The sequence below is a fragment of the Gordionus sp. m RMFG-2023 genome, chromosome 2 (assembly GCF_954871325.1).
Source record: "Gordionus sp. m RMFG-2023 chromosome 2, tfGorSpeb1-WG-v2, whole genome shotgun sequence".
Lineage (NCBI taxonomy): Eukaryota > Metazoa > Nematomorpha > Gordioida > Chordodea > Parachordodidae > Gordionus > Gordionus sp. m RMFG-2023.
In genome coordinates, this window is record NC_088776.1 from 3,355,913 (window position 1) to 3,372,441 (window position 16,529).

A 16,529-nucleotide genomic window follows, 5' to 3' on the forward strand; every position below is an offset into this window, starting at 1 on the left:
ATAATTTCTTCTAGATTAAAAAAAGGATTTTAGTGTTTATAGAATATATATGTCAATTTTATCGATAATATTGTTAAATAAATTTAAAAAAAAAACAAAATCGATTAAAACAATTCACAAAATTGATTATGTTTTTGAATTAAAATATCATTTTATTTTTTTAATATTATATAAATATAATATTTATTGTATATAGTATATATATATTATATAATAAATATATTTATAATACTAGTAAATAGGAATTTTTGAAAATATATTTATTTAAGATAAAAATGGGTCTGATAATTTAATTAGCCAGCCCTAATTTAACATCTGATTATTTACCAAATAGAGCTGCACCTTTAATCAATCAAATTTTTTAGATACAATCTAAGATAACAAGCCAAAATATTTTCTTGTAAAGGGGCTAAACATTCTCTCAAAATTCAAAAATCTTCAAAGATTCTTGTTCTTTTGTAAAAAAAAAATTTGAGCATGCACAAAGAACATTAAAAATGTCTTTTATAAAAAAAGCTTCTTTGATTTACACTTTGATGTATTTGTTTAAAAAAGAATTTTAAAAAATTTTCAAGATTTTTCAAATATTTTTATAAAAACATTTTTTAACAAGCTCAATGAAGATTTTTTTACAAAAAATATTTTTTCATTTTGCTCAAAAATCTACTTTGAGCGTGCACAAAATTTTTTTAAGAAAAAATCTTCAAAAGTTCATCATTTGAAGATTTTTGTTAAAATCTGTTCCTGTATGACATCACCATTAAAATATAATCATAGTATATCTAGGGATATAAAAATAAAGTGTAAGTCTAATTTGGAAATTTTTAAATTTTAGATAATCAATTTGTTTTAGAAAGAATTTATTAAATAAATTAAAGAATTTATCAAATAAATTAAAGTTTTTAATTACACAATTTAAGAAAATGGACAAATTAAAAATTAATCATTATAATTAAAAATTTACAGAAAAATATTGGTAAGTATATTTAAAATAATAATGGTAATAAAAAATTGAAAGCAAAATTTTGCCAGATGATATTTTCCACAAAGATGTACCAACCACATTACATATGTTCCTAACACATTTCCAATAAAATACGCCTATCACTTTATAAATTTTTTAAATAAAAATTATGAAAAGAGGAATAGCAAAAAATAAAAGTAAGGCAATTTTTTATTTTATTTAGTTTAAATATTTTTCTAAAATACAAAAAGGTCATCAGCCTACCGGTGACTTAATTGCACTCGGTAGTAAATCTGGAACAAGTTCAGAACGACCATCAGGTACCTTTGTTGGTACAAACAAGACTACTAATAAAGGATACGTTAAATACCCCTCACTAAGTTTTATTATCTAAGTGATTTACATTATATTTTTTATCACAGATGTACCTGCAAAGGCTATCCTACCTACATTAAATGTATCGAAAATATTATCATCTTATGAACATAAAGCTAAAGAAGGTGCAAATACTTTTTAAATATTTATTATTTTATTTTTTATTAATAAAATATTATGTCATAGATGATAATAATAAATTGCATATGATATATATTTATTTGTTAACAGTCCCGATATCAGAGTTTTTGGAGAGAGTTGTAAAAGCCAAGGAATCAAATAATAATGAACTTTGTGATCACCTCATTTTAGGAGCCATTAAGTGTCTAAAAAAATTTGTTACACCATCAGCATCATCGATTGCACTTGGGTTAAATTACCAAGTCAAACCAGAACTTAACCAAATTTTGTCACTTTCACTCATGGGGTTAGCAAAAAATTACCCAGCATTCTTTTTCCACAAAGAAATTTTGGAGGTAAAAAAACAATTTTTTTTAAATAATCCAAATATTTTTGACTAACAATTCTTATATGATGATTTAACAAATTTTATAATATTTGCCATTTAAAAACAATTTGGACTGGGCTATATTTTCAAAAAAAAAATTAATTTAATTTAATATTTTAATTGTTTTTGGTTATTTTATCAATGTATTTTAAATTATATTATAGTTTATTTCTTGCTTAAAAAATATTTATTTTTATGACATTAATCAAAAATAGATGGTAAAAATGTAAATATTGGATTGATATTGGTTAGCAGATTGTTTTTATATACATATTGAGATGAGTGGAAAATTTGTGGATTGACTCAACCCTACTTATTATATTTATTTTATGTTAGGCATTTTGCTCATTGCTTCATAGAGATAATTTGGTTCAATCAACGACAGCAACCTCTTTAATGAGCCACCAAAGCAAGGCAAAATTTTCACATTTTTCCAATTTATCTGTTGTAATTTGCAATATTCTATGTGTGGCTTACATAGATGAAGAAGATTGGCCAGAACTATTTATAAAAGTATGCATCTTCATTATGTAAGATACATTTTGTATAGAAGGTTTAGAGTTAATATTAGCTATTTGTAAATAATACAATTAATTGTTAAAAATGTCCCATTCTTTGAATAAAAAATTTTTTGCACAAAGGTATACGTTGAAGATGCTATGCACGAAAGAATGTGGGTTGATAACATCGAATGCAAAAGCTATGTTGACAATATAACCACTGCTTTTAACACCAAACTTTCTTCGATCCCTATAGCTGGTGGTAATATTATATATATTTTAGCCAGATTTCTAACAGTTGTTTTAAATTAATTATTACATACAGTGTTGTTAATCCACTTGCAAATAAAGTTATTTTAATATATTTGTAAGTAAAACAACTTTATCTCCACTAGAAATAATTGTCAACATTTCGAAAAAAAAAAAATCTAACAACCCAATACATTGTGAGGTTTCATCTAAGACTATCATTTTAAACATGTAAAATAAGTTTATAATGCCAATTGCTAATAATATATATATATATAATCAACTTCTGATTTGTTTACCATTTTTTTTAAACACTAAAGATAAACCACAATTGCCAAAATTGAACGAAAATCTTCCCATTTTTCCTCGGTAAAAATGCTTAATTATTTTATATTTATTATTGTTATCCATATTGGGCGATGCAATACTTAGAATAGAAACTATTTATTTAGTTTTTTTTTCCCCTAAATTATTAAAAATGGAAGGCTTTTAAACATTACTATTATTCACGAGTAAACATATTTATCTCCCTGCTCCCATATTTTCCTTTTCCGAAGATACCTGACGCTTCAACCTCATATAGAAACCTTTGTAACTCACTCGGCTTCGGATTACCTGACTAACGCTTCCTTGAACAGCGGCAAATTGATGTCCAGCACTCCAATACTGCCCTCCGCCATGGAGAATCCGTCCAAACATTTCTTGAAATTCTTGATGAAAGTTTGTTGCTACCCAAAAGTCAGGCTCATGGCTATGCAAAGAATCGAGAATTGGCTTCAAAATCCTAAGGTTTGTTTTCGACATTTATTTATTGAGCCATAAGATGAATACTCTACTACTAATAATTTTTAAATGGATTAAAATAATTTATCAAGTCAGATTTTCGGAACATGAACTTTTTAGGACAAAATGGGCTAAAATTTTGAAAAATAGGTTTCCGGTTTTTAAATTTGACGTGGTTTTGAGGGTCCTTTTCCGGTTCCCAAATTTTGTTAAGGGCACAAAAAAAATAATTTAAATAATTCAATAAATTGCAAAATGAAATTACACAACTTTTTGAACAATTTACGTATGTAAACTACGTGCACTTTTGCTTGTAAACTGATCTTTTATATAAATTTTAAGAAAAGGGTTGATGATTGCTAGAGCTGCTACAGTTTTTTGAGAGTTCCAGGGGTTCCGGTTTCAAACCACATAATATATAGAATAGTTTCTTATAAATCCAATGAACTCATTTGGTTTCATTACGATATCTTTTTATAAAACAGTTATTTGTTGTAGATCGAAGAAATTGAAACGAAAAGTTCATTAACGAATTTTTTTAAAAAAAAATTTTTTTTTACTATGAAAACAAATTGGCAGCTTGTCGGTACGGCTCAAGATCTACTCGCGACTCTTTGCTGCAACATGAACGGAGAAGCTCCCGAGGACCAAGAATGCTTAGCCATTTTGCTCAAAATACGGTTTCAAAAAACCAACAAGCCAGGCCTTCTCCAACATTACATGACTTGTTTAGAGTTTTCAAATTACATAATATATATATTTTTAAAAATGATTGTTTTATTTATTTGTTATTTTTAAAAAAAATTTCTTTAGATCCATAATATATTTCATATACTTGATATAATTGTGATTTGTTTTATTTTATTGTTAAGCAATGTTATATATATTTTTTTAATATTCATATTTACCTATTTTGGAAGGTAATTACGCCAGGTCTTAAAGGAGGGGGATGCCAGGAAAAAAAATAATTTAATGATATACCCCCTTTTAAAAACTTGAAACTATTTAAAAAATTAGATTGCAAATCTTATATTGCTGATAGTTTCAGCAGATAGAAGAATCTTTAATTACTTTCCCAAAAATTAAAAATATTTTAAAGATATAACAATTTATATATTGTTATAAAATATGTCAGAAAATTATAAAATAAGTAATTCAGATTACTATTGAAATATTATTTATTAAAACAGAGAATGTAGGAAAAATGACCTAAAAAAATAAAAAAAAATTGAAGAAATAATTTATATTTTTTTAGGAAATATATATTTTTTTAGCACATAATATTAAATTATATATATATATATATTTAAAAAAATTTTTTTTTAAAAAATAAAACCATAGAAACCTGCTTCTCGTCGACACTACTAAACGCGAAATAAATAGCGACATATTTTCTTCGGCCTTCAAACTCATAGTCTTAAACGAACTATCCAGCTCTCGTAATCCTAATAACACTGCACTCATCGAGTTTTGTGTTCGGCTTTGTTCGTTCAGTTCTGCTCAGGTATTTTTTTAGGATCCCTTATATCAAAAATTCTCTTTTTATTAAAATAACTTGATGGAAAATTTGATAGACTTGGAGACTGGCCATTTTGCCCCGTGCCTTAAAAATTGGGCCGGGGTTGATTCGGATCCAAACAAGGGAATTTTCCTCCCTCTCTCTATATTCATCTTCTTTTCTTTCCTTTTTTTCGTTCCGAATTATTTTAATTTTCTCTCAACCCTCTCCATGGCTTGTCGTAAAATTTTGTGTTTAAATAAAATTCAAATTGAAAATTGTTTGCCTTTATATTCTACTTAAGGTCAGCCGTTGACTTTCACTGCTTCAGTCTCGCGGCAAGACCCTCGTAAGGTCGTACATAAAAGAAAACTGTTTGAAATCGTTAATTATTAAATTCCCAACTCTTAAATTAAACACATTTTTGTCTCAAAAAAACGTCAATTATAATTTACGAGATTTTTAGAAGGGATTTTCCCCCAACCTGTCAGTATTTTTAAAAAACGGAAGAAAGAAAGAAAGAGAAAATGAAAGAAAGAAAGAAAGATTACAACCAATATGTTTGGTAGGTTTATTCTGTAAAGACATGTAGATATTTGGGGCTCAAAAACTCACCGGCGTCCATTTTTCCGATTTTGATTATATTTTATTCGTTTTTATTTCGAAAAATTCCTCAAGACGTTGGCACAAGTATTTCTGGCTCTTCTTTGCAACCTAGAAGATTACGTTCGGGCTCTCAAAGCCCTTTATAAGGAAATCACCAGGACCGTCAAATATAAATTCGACTATTCCACCTTCGCCAAAACGCTGCTCAACGTAAATTTGACTGGGACCGATGTTTACCAACCCTTGATAGAATTAGACTCAACGCTCAAAGTTAGAATTTTTTTTCCGAATATACGAATTGAATAATGAATTGTTCATATTCGGATATCTTTATCTATATCTAACAAATTGAATCATGTACATATACTAATACTAGTGATGTTAAAAGTTACTTTTGAAACATAAGTAGTTACAGTTACTAGTTACATTGGCAAAAACATAACTAGTTACAGTTACTAGTTACATTTTTACAAAAGTAACTAGTTATTAGTTACAGTTATTTTCAAAAGTAACTAGTTACTTACTTTATGCATCATTCATATGCGCATTATTTATTTATTGACATTTATTTAATATAAAAAAAACAAAGTATAATCAGTTATTAAATAATATACAATTTATTTATATAAAAAATATCGCAAAATTGAATATTTACATCGAATACAAAAATATATATTTGCATTGAAAAAAAAACATTTATTTTTCATAAAAATTAGAATCTAATAAATGTTTATTTGCTTTTAACAACAAATTAATTTCAAAGTTATTATCTAGAAGACGTGCTCGTTTATCTCCAAATATGAGCTTACCTAGACTGAACATGCGCTCTACGGGAGCACTTGATGTTAGAACAACATTATATTTAATAAAGAGTAATTTTAACTTTGGAAAATCGTTATATAAAGAAAACGTGTTGTTATTAGATTTGATAAAGTTTTCTATAAGTTCATTATCCAGAATATTTTGGCGCTTTAGGTCAAAAAATCCAACTACATCAAGTGATGTTGGTTTTGAGCATGATTCATTCGTCTGGGATTCACTCTGAGGTATTAAGGTATTTATTAAATTTAAAATTTCCTCCTTTTTTGCTTTATTCCTTTCTTGCCTAATCCAAGGCCAGTCAGTTTTAAATAAAGGGTGAAGAATTGAAGCAATGATGTTGTCATTATCATAAAGATTATTAAACCTATAACATGATATTATTAATTTATAAATAATTATTTGATTTAAGTTACCTTTTTTCAATACTAGCTAATATAAAATCCTTTAGAGGTTGACAATATTTTAATACCTGCACATCTGCCATACATATAATTATTTGTGTTATTGTTGGGGTATAATAACCCAGATACATGTACTTTTCACCTTCAAGAATATCAATGGCTTTGGACACTAGTCGCATAATCTAATTTTTAAATTGTAAATTTTTATAAGACTTTAATTTAAATTTACACTACAATATTCTTTTATAAAATCACGATCATCTGATGTGAATCTACACAATTTTAATTCATCACATAATGAATCAAATTCCACAGGCACTTGATTTAAGAACGATAATATTTTGGCCAGGGATTTATAAAAGGAACCCCACCTTGTTATAACGGGATATGGAAGTTGATAATGTAATTTTTTTAAAATAAGTTCGGCAGATGGCCCAGATTTATTTTGGAGGTTCCACAAACGTTGGCATTTAGATATAGCTAAGTTATAAACTTTCCTATACCCCTCATTGTTTAAAAGTAACTTGTTGGCATCTTGTGTTGCCACTAAGTTTAATGTATGGCAAGAACATCTTTGATGCTTGGGAAGGTAGTCGAAGTCATTAATATCATAACTGGAGAGCCCAGAAGAAGACATTATATCTTCTATTGAGATATATTCAATATCAGAAACAGAATCTTCCTCCATTATAATAGATGGGCAGCTAAATACTCTAAGAGAAATAATTTATAAAATAAATTAGTTAGGCATACCTAAACGCCTTTGAAAAGTTGCTAGCATTATCCGTTATTGTGCAGATATTTTTATTTTGGATATGGAACTCCTTAAAAACAGCAGTTAAGGCTTTGATGATCACATCATATGTATGCCTACCTTGTAGTCTTTGGCAGGCTAGAATAGCTGAACGCCTTTCCAATTTCTCCACATCAATCCAATGCACTGTTATACCAATATAGGAGCTATTATTAATATAACAAAAGATAACCAAATGTATTGTGCACTTTAGTAAAAAATAATATTTACCGATTAAATGCTGTCCAGCAGTCAGCTGTTGTACAAACATAATTAGGCTCTAACAATTTTTCTATTAGAATATCTTTCATTTGAACAAAATATTTTGATATTCTTGAGGTTAAGGTTTGTCTGCATATAATCTTCATATTAGGTTGCAGGGTGTTTATCAGCTCAACAAAATCTTCATCATCACAGGTTGTATATGGGTGATTTCCATTTATTATATATTTAATAATTTGTGAATCAAATTTATCTTTGCTGATACCTTTAAAATTTGATTTTCCACCAAAGTCAAGTTTAGTTTGTTTTAACTTACTTGATGTGGCTGAATTGTTTTTTTTATTATCTATGGTTTGTTTTATATTTACGGATTGGTTAGGATGCTTTCTCTATAGATATATGTTTTATATATATAAATAATTAATTAATATTAATTATTGTTATAAAGTTAATTCATTTAATTATTCTATATAATATTAATACAATTTATATAAACTTACAGAGATATGTTTCCATAAATTAGCTGTGGATGACTTAGATGCTGCAATATACTTTTTATATGGTAGGCATAAGAGGCATTTGACAATAATATTAGTATTATTACCAGCCTTGTGGTATTCAAAATATTTTTCAAAACTTGGCCAAGGAAGGTCATTTTTTTTTGCAATTATTGTAGGAGAAAGTATAATTTCTTCATCTGACTCAGAATCCATATCCATATTGTATTCTGTTTCTTCCATCTAGGAGATAAATATAAATAGCACTATCTAAATTAGGAATAGAATAATCAATTAGAGTGAAACATACAGTTCTAAAATGTGTCTATTTTATATATAATTTGAATATAAATAAAATTCAGGCTAGACCAAAAAATAAATTTCAGAAAGCAATCATTTTTTTAAATTTGAGTCATGTTCTTATGCTTTTGTTAGACATGGTTCTTGTAAGTAATGATTAATAATTTAATATTAAATTCTAAAATAATCTGTCTTTGTTTTTCCTTATACTAAAAAATTTTTTTTATTACGTATGATATGAAGTTCCAATGCTTGTTACTTGACGGAAAAAAATATATTGTGCTACATTTGTAAATAAATATAATATTACCTTAACATCACTAACTAATACCATTTTCTAATTATATGAATCGAATAGTAAGTTTTATTATTCGTGCAAATTCGAATAGTAATAAATTCGATATGTTCGAACGGATTGAATACGGACATTATATTATTTGATTGGTATTAGTTTTTTTTTTTGAATAGGCTATGGTTAGTTTATCCATAATTTTTTTTAGATAAAAAAGAGAAAGAAAGAAACAGAAAGAAGGAAAAGAAAAATAAAGTCTTTTTTTATATTTATTTTTATAAATAAGGTTTTAAGTAGTAAGTAGTTGTTTTTTTATATAAAAACTAAAAATGTAACATAAAAATCAGTGAAAATAAAAACCATTAATTGATTGATACCTGACATAACTAACGCCTATAAAGTCTTTTAAGTTGACTGTTATGGAACATTCAAATTTTAGCCTGATTTTAAGGCCTTAACCAAAGTAAATGGCCTTTTGAAAAAAATGATTTAAATATTTTTTTGAACCCTCAACAGGACCGTTTTTTAAGCTCGTTGATAGAACTCCTGACTTTCAATTCCTACCTAACATTCACTCCTTTCATCAAAGAATCATACCTGCAATGGATTCAGTCCCGATCCAATGATCCTAATCCGCCGGAAATTGTGGACGACCAAAATTCGCAAGTATGCGATCTGATATTTAAATTTAATTTTAGAAAGGATCAAGAATGAAACGCCTCAATTTTAAAGATTGGGTAAATGAGTTCCCATTGAGCTATCTATATTTTGCTATAAATTATTTTCTCTTGTTCGATCTTCAGTGGGACAGCCTTCCTTTTTTTTCGACCAACCTTCTCGACGAGGTTAAGGTTAAAAAGCCATAAAGATCCACTAAACATGTAATATTTATGTATAAAAGAAACGTCTCTTTGGATGAAATCCATTCTTGTTATTAGGGATTAATTCTTGTTTATAATTTTCTATTAAATTTTTGATCATAAAAATTAGATTTTTAGCTATCGTAAATTTTTTAAAAATTAATAAAGGGCTGGTAAGTGGAACCAGCGTTTGATTGGTCAAGCGCGTAGAAATCGCAAATTTTGTTAGCGTTAAATATATATTAATAATAAATGGCTCAATAACTACAGGCTTACCTAACAATCGTTTAATAATATAATAAGGTAACATCGCAATTACGCGATTTCAAATCTGAATTGCGCGAAATGAGAACCCTCTCCGTTAGTTGGCTGTGCCACAAAGTTATACCTTTCTACAGGAGTATTAAAGGATCTTCAACCCCTTCCGATGACATAGGTATGGATGATAGTAGTAATAACAATTCTATGGTCGGCAATGAAGAAAAGTTTTTCGTCGATTCGTAAGTTCTTTCTTTCTATTTTTTTTTCGTTTATTTATTTACTGATCGATATAATAGAAATAATCCATATTAGGGGCATAAAGGAATTCTAGTTTTTGCATTCGGTTCAGCTTGCATGCCCTGTTTGATTGTATTTAAATTTATACTAAAACGATTGTATACGATTTCTACGAAAATTTAGCGATCTTTAATAAAAATTTCGTAGTCATTTTGGTATAATAATTTAAATATAATTTTAATGATCTAAAACTAAATATTATTATAAACAAGATTTAGATTTCCTCTGTCCCCATTTTATGGACTTTTATTATGTATGTAAATCAAAATAAAAAAAAATGTAATATTTATAGTTAATAAATTAAACAAATTTGCTAATAGATTAATATGTCCCACTCCCAATATATATATATATTTTAGATTGATTATACAGATAAAAAACCGATTTATGTTAGTGATATTAGTAATTTTTTAACTTACATAGATATACATATTTAACTTAATTTTAACCACAATAAAAGTTTCTTATATTCAATGAAAGAATTCATAATTATTATTTTTTTGGATTGTGCTGATTGTCAAACAGAAATTAATAATATGGTCGATAAACGCGAATAATGAATGATTTAAAATGAGATTTTTTTCCCCCCCTTAAAATGTATTGCCTGATTTTTAAGGTCACTTATAAAGCTTGATTATAGGAATGAACCCTAACATATACAAATAAGATCGTATTTATTCAAAATAATAGTAAAAGTAAGCTCAGATCCGATAATCTAGGGCTAGTATTATTGTTATCCAACCCCCCCCCCCCCCCTACAACTATAGCTATTGCTTTTTATTGAAGGGATTTATCCAACAACCAAACCTTGTGATTTTATATAATACTTTTCAAATACACTCACCCCTCCCCCCCCCCTAATTCTTTATATCGGAAGACTCGTTAAACTCTACTACCTATCGGAATCCGAAACACTCCTCTTCCTCAAGGAGTTGAATCTTCCCGCTTTTTCTTGCAACCCAAATCCTAACTCGGTATCGTCTCAGTCCTTCGAACATAGCCTGGAAAAACAGCTGTGCCTGCAATTCCTCACCCGGCAAAGCCCGGTTAACCTCGAAACTATCCACCATATTTGCGAATGCGCCAAAAATTTCTGGGATATATCCGTTAAGGAAGCAGTATTGAACGCCATTCACACTTTGTTCAATCGATCGTCCTTATCGATTCAATATCGGCTACAGCAGAACGTCAGCGGGGAAGGTAGCAGTGTCGTTCCCAAATCTAATTGGTCTATCGATGCCAGCTTTTTCAAAGGTGATCTCTAGTTTTACGATCTCAATTTGATTATTCCCGGACTAGATTTTTTTTTTATAAACAGTGAAATTCGGTATGGGTTGGCTAAAATTGGCCCTTAAATAGAATTTTATGCTCAAGTCGGGAATATTTCTGTCCAGTCTGGTAAATAGTTTTGTTGAGTATCTCCTCTATAAAAAGGCATTTTAACTCTAAGTCATATCAATTTTTTTTTATGAGAACAATTTTAAACAAAAGATGTTGTTAGGTCTGGACCGGTCCAAATTTTTTATTGATTAAATGCCAAGTTTTGATTTTGAATAAGAGGAAATGGTATTATTGATCTATGTCTTGTTGTCCTTAGCTATGTTTTTACAGTGTATTTCTGTACTGGGTACTTTTGTCCGGGTCTTTTTGTCCAGCACATTTATGTCAGTTAGCCAGAAGTCCCACCCTTACTTCCACAATTTTTTTAAAACCGATATTGTTAGAATTCTATTATTTTATACCAATAGTTAATTTAGAAACTAGTATTGTTAAAATGTCCGATTCTGGTCGATTATGATCAACATGTCTCTCGCGACTGTCCCTTAATTCCACTCCAAACTGTCATTTACCAAATAACAAACATTTCGTTAGTTTTAGGCTTCGTTAGCTGGGTTAGGGTTTGGGCACTACGCTTATCTCCGACTTCTAGTCTCGATATTTTTACCTTAAATAAGGCTATGCCCGAAATATATTTTTTAAAAAGGTCTCAAAACTTTCGTAACTTTATAAAATTATGAAACGTGTCCAAAATCTTACATTAAATTTTTGTGAATTTTAAAATTTATAATTTCTACCAAATTATTCATTTCTTATTAATAATTTTGAAAAAAATATTCATTAATTTTGCTTACTTCTTTTTTTTTATCTTAAAAAATTTCACAACTTTTTAAAAACTAAGGCTAAAATTGATTAAATTTTTTTTTATAATTTTTCCAACTTTAAAAAAAATTAATAAACTTTTCTAAATTCGAAAAAATGATTTAGGTCACTATTTTTTTTAGGTAAATTCCCATTTTTTTATTTAGGGTATTTCCAAACTTTAAACCAATAAATAATACCCGCCAAAACTGACAAACGTGGCTCAATTAACGACGAACCTAAATTTGATTGGTCGTATTATTTTTTAAATGTTGCGCGATACATTTTAAAGGGTTATCGATAAAAATTTTTTTTTATCGCTACAGAATTTAGAACCTAAACTTAGAACACTCGAAACCGCCCTAAAATTTCCCGACCAGATAACAGAACCTAGAATTCTGCAAATTCAATTTGTTGCTTTATTTATTTTTTAGGCTACCCGAATTTTCATTTTAAGCCCTCTGTTCCAGTTAATTGGGAAAAAAAAATGATTCCAGTGAGTGACTGTTGTTCAAAATATTTTTTTTTTTAAATTTCTCCAATTTAAATTAAAAATAAAATATGTCTTATTTTTATTCAGACCAACAAATATTTACCTGGCCCACTGATCCGCCAAACGATCCCCCGCTTACGACCGAAAGATTTCTGGGATTGCAGGACGGTCTGCTCTCCTTGACAGTGTTACCCGTTCAGAATTGTTTCAAGGAGTTCGGGAACAAGTTCAAGGACATCGACGAATACCAGTGCTCGAATGTGGGGGTCTCCGTGGTCAAATTGTATTGGAAAGTTTGCCTCACCTTAGTCACCTTGGTATCCAGCGATCCCCAGACTTACGGTTTTTTTTAAATTATTTGCATAAATTAATTGAACCACAATTTCGTCCCCGAACGAGTATGATATTAGTAGGAAAGTTCTGAAACACCAGATTACGGTTATTAATTTTTCTTTTACTTCTATTAGGACATAATCAATTTTAATCTCTTCCGGTGTTTTTTTAGGACCTTTAGTATGGAACCCCTTCTCCGCTGAGGATAGCGGCAAAGACCTAGAGAAATCGCTCGAATATTGCTTGACCAAAAAGGCGTCTTTTCCTTCGCCTAAAAATTTTGCGATTAAATCGGCTTTGCGCGAGAGTCGAACCAATTCGCTGAAAAGTTTGGGAAACGTTCTGAAAGAGTTTAAATTGCTTTCTTCCATACCGGAAACGATTACCGCCTCTTCATCTTCGGCCTCTAACAAGAAAAAGATGGCTAACTTAGGAACCACCACCCCCGATACTAATACCTTGGGATTGACAAGACATTTACCGTATCTGGAAGACGTTATAGCTAGGCTGGAGAGAGCTACCTGCGGCTCTAATAGTTCCGCCCTTATGGATGTCGCTTATGATCCCAATAGCTGTGACAGAAGAACCAAAGATATGGTACATTGTTCGCATAATGATATTGCTCGAAAGAGAAATAGTTTCGTTTTCTGTAAACCCTTAAGTAGTAAGGCGAAGAAAAAGAAAGTGAGTGGAGTGGTAGAAGGGGTCCATACAAACTCGCCATTTTATGGGAAGAATAGAAAGAAAATAACATAAGGTCATGATAAGAGATAACTATAACAATTATAATAATAGGGCGCAATTTTTTTAAAAAAAAGAAAGAAAGAGATAAAGGAATAAAATGAATATAATACAATGTGGATAGGTATAGTCATAATCTGGCATAACTATTACAATTATGAGGTCCAAAAAAATATAATATCACTTCTAAACGATATTGAATCCACAGTGGTGTATGAATGAATCGTTTAAAGATCGTTTGCTATATTCTTTCCATATAGCCAATATTTTCCCCGGGGTATCTAATACCCCGTTATCTTCTACCCAAAAAACTATATCAGTAGGTGTCTTGCCAGATGTGGCCACGGAGATGCCCTGATAAGTCATCAGTAAAACTTCCAAATATAATGAACTTCCAAAGTTCGGAGGGACTTATATTATCGTGACAGGGTTTTTTTTTATTTGGTTATAAGGAAAAAGTTAGAAGAAGAAGAATATAGGAATATGGTTGAAAAGTTGATAAAATAAACTTTGGCTATGAAGTCGATATTCATGCGCCGTTTAAGATTGTTTTTGGTATTTTACGATTGTGTATAATATAATATTTATTTTTTATTTTATGTCACGTTTCAACCATAAGCGATGTTCTTATTTTAAATGAGACGAATAACTATCGGGGAAAATGAAAAAATAAAACGCCTAATTATTCGCGATAATACCATGCTTCAAATATGGCCTTTGGCGAAATGTTCTTTATTCCTTGTTTTGTCATAGATTACCAAGTTGTTTTATTTTGAATAGGATATGTCGATTTTTTTCTTTATAACATTGGTTTCTAAAGATAGATGGTAAATATAAACCATACTTGATCGGTTATCGGGTCGGTTTTGTATGAATATCAAAAAATACCGGATCAGTGTAAAGATCTGTAGATCGGCATAGACCCAATTTTTTTTTAAACAAGGATTATATTAGACTTTTGGATGCAATGTTGTTTAAATATGAAGCGATATTTTATTCATTTAGATAGAATAAAAATACATATTTATGTTTAGGGGTAACGAATGAAAGAAAGGAAATTTATTAAATTAATTTTAATGTAGGAGGATTCCAATATTTTCTCGGCCGAAAGTCTCGTAATACTTCCGGCCCAAGCTTACTCCAAAGGAAACGATATCATGGACGTTAGCGACGAGCCTCTTTCGAGGTTAGGCGTTGGGGACGCGTGGGATTTGATGGTGCGGAGATGGCCCGGTCCCGAAGAAAATAGCGCAATGGGTGGCGCTTTGAATAGCGAAATCAGTATGATCGATATAGGCAATAGGTATTACACGTATTTATTAACTGAAGTTCGGATTGGTCAAGATCAATGGCCCGCTCACCATCGGTCTTAGATTGACCGGTTGAGTGGAGTCCATCTTTAAATTTTCGTCCTGTTAGACCATGGACCGGACCTCGACTCTTACCATCTTATAATATATTTTTATCTTCTTTAACAAAAAAAAATTGTATTAGCGATAAGAGCTTTCTCAAAGCGCTCGAAATTATTAACGAGACTCACAAGGTGGGGTTCAAACTTTGCTCCTGCAGGCACCCCGACATTTTGCTTGATTTGATCAAATTGAAAAGCGCGGAGAACGGCACCCGTGGTACGATGGCTTTCGACGCTCATAATGCCGACCTAACTTCCCGATCATCCCACGGTGATCTCGATTGGTTATCTAATCTCATCGAAAATAATCAGCTGGATATAATAAACGTAAAATATATAATAAACTAATTTCTTTTTTTCAGGACTCCAGAAAGAATCTAACCATAATTGGTGCCTTCCTTGACCCCAGCTTAAAAAACGTTTTGTTATGACAACTATCTAGATTTTAATTTAAGACAATTTTTTTTTCCTTTTTACTTTTTTTTTGAACCAATCAACCAATCGAATTACTTATTTTGTCATTTTTTTAGCCCATTTTAGTTTAAAAAAAATATGGTTTATAATATTTTTAATAGTAAATCATAATAGTTATATTTATATATGACCAAAGTTATTATATCTTCCGGGGTTTAGCTGGGCCAAAAGAGGAGGACTTAATTTGACCAGATGGAATGAGGGTTTGGGTGTGTGAGGGGACAAGAGGTATCTTAGCAGAATGGGTGAACCATTCTTTCCTTACCTCTCTTAATTCCTCCATTATCTTTTACTAATACCCTTACCCCCCCCCCCCCCCCATTTCATCGTCCACCTTCCAACTCTCCTAGAAACGTAAGAAATGAACGCCTTATAAGTGAATCCAAAATTGAGGCATTTGTTACTTTTTTAAAAATATAAACGGAAATAATTTTTTTTTTCTTTTTGTAAAGTTTGAAATCAACAATTCTAATTTTATTTTTTTTTAAATTTTAAAATAATCTCAAGTCCTAAATTTGAAAATAAAATTTTTTAAAAACAAAACGTTTTAAATATGGCGGTAATCGCGTCTTTTTTTTTTTAAATAAAAAAAAAAGTCGAACGTTCTATTACAGAATCACTATTAATGGTGAAAAGGTAAAAATAAAAACTAACAATTTGGGTGGGGGGGGGAGGGTATAAATATCCGGCTACCGCTATCGCTATTTGTT

General features: G+C 29.7%; 1 protein-coding gene across 3 annotated transcripts in view; it reads left to right on the plus strand.

Annotated features, from left to right (window-relative positions):
* The first annotated feature begins 1,078 nt into the window (after positions 1-1,078).
* LOC135923255 (uncharacterized) overlaps positions 1,079-16,529 on the plus strand; it is a 69,102-nt gene continuing 53,651 nt past the window's right edge. For 2 of the 3 annotated variants that reach the window (XR_010571160.1, XM_065457908.1), the window contains exons 1-18: positions 1,079-1,161; positions 1,216-1,344; positions 1,387-1,464; positions 1,571-1,815; positions 2,184-2,360; positions 2,489-2,609; positions 2,917-2,965; positions 3,154-3,385; positions 3,959-4,113; positions 4,721-4,883; positions 5,556-5,753; positions 9,327-9,476; positions 9,974-10,170; positions 11,106-11,482; positions 12,948-13,202; positions 13,366-13,790; positions 15,017-15,237; positions 15,429-15,672. Coding sequence is in view for 2 of the 3 variants with exons in the window: in XM_065457908.1 (XP_065313980.1) it covers positions 1,134-1,161; positions 1,216-1,344; positions 1,387-1,464; positions 1,571-1,815; positions 2,184-2,360; positions 2,489-2,609; positions 2,917-2,965; positions 3,154-3,385; positions 3,959-4,113; positions 4,721-4,883; positions 5,556-5,753; positions 9,327-9,476; positions 9,974-10,170; positions 11,106-11,482; positions 12,948-13,202; positions 13,366-13,790; positions 15,017-15,237; positions 15,429-15,672 (3,444 nt within the window). In the remaining variant the exon portion in view is untranslated. The remainder of the gene's footprint in view (positions 1,162-1,215; positions 1,345-1,386; positions 1,465-1,570; positions 1,816-2,183; positions 2,361-2,488; positions 2,610-2,916; positions 2,966-3,153; positions 3,386-3,958; positions 4,114-4,720; positions 4,884-5,555; positions 5,754-9,326; positions 9,477-9,973; positions 10,171-11,105; positions 11,483-12,947; positions 13,203-13,365; positions 13,791-15,016; positions 15,238-15,428; positions 15,673-16,529) is intronic. The other variant, XM_065457910.1, reaches the window with a different exon arrangement.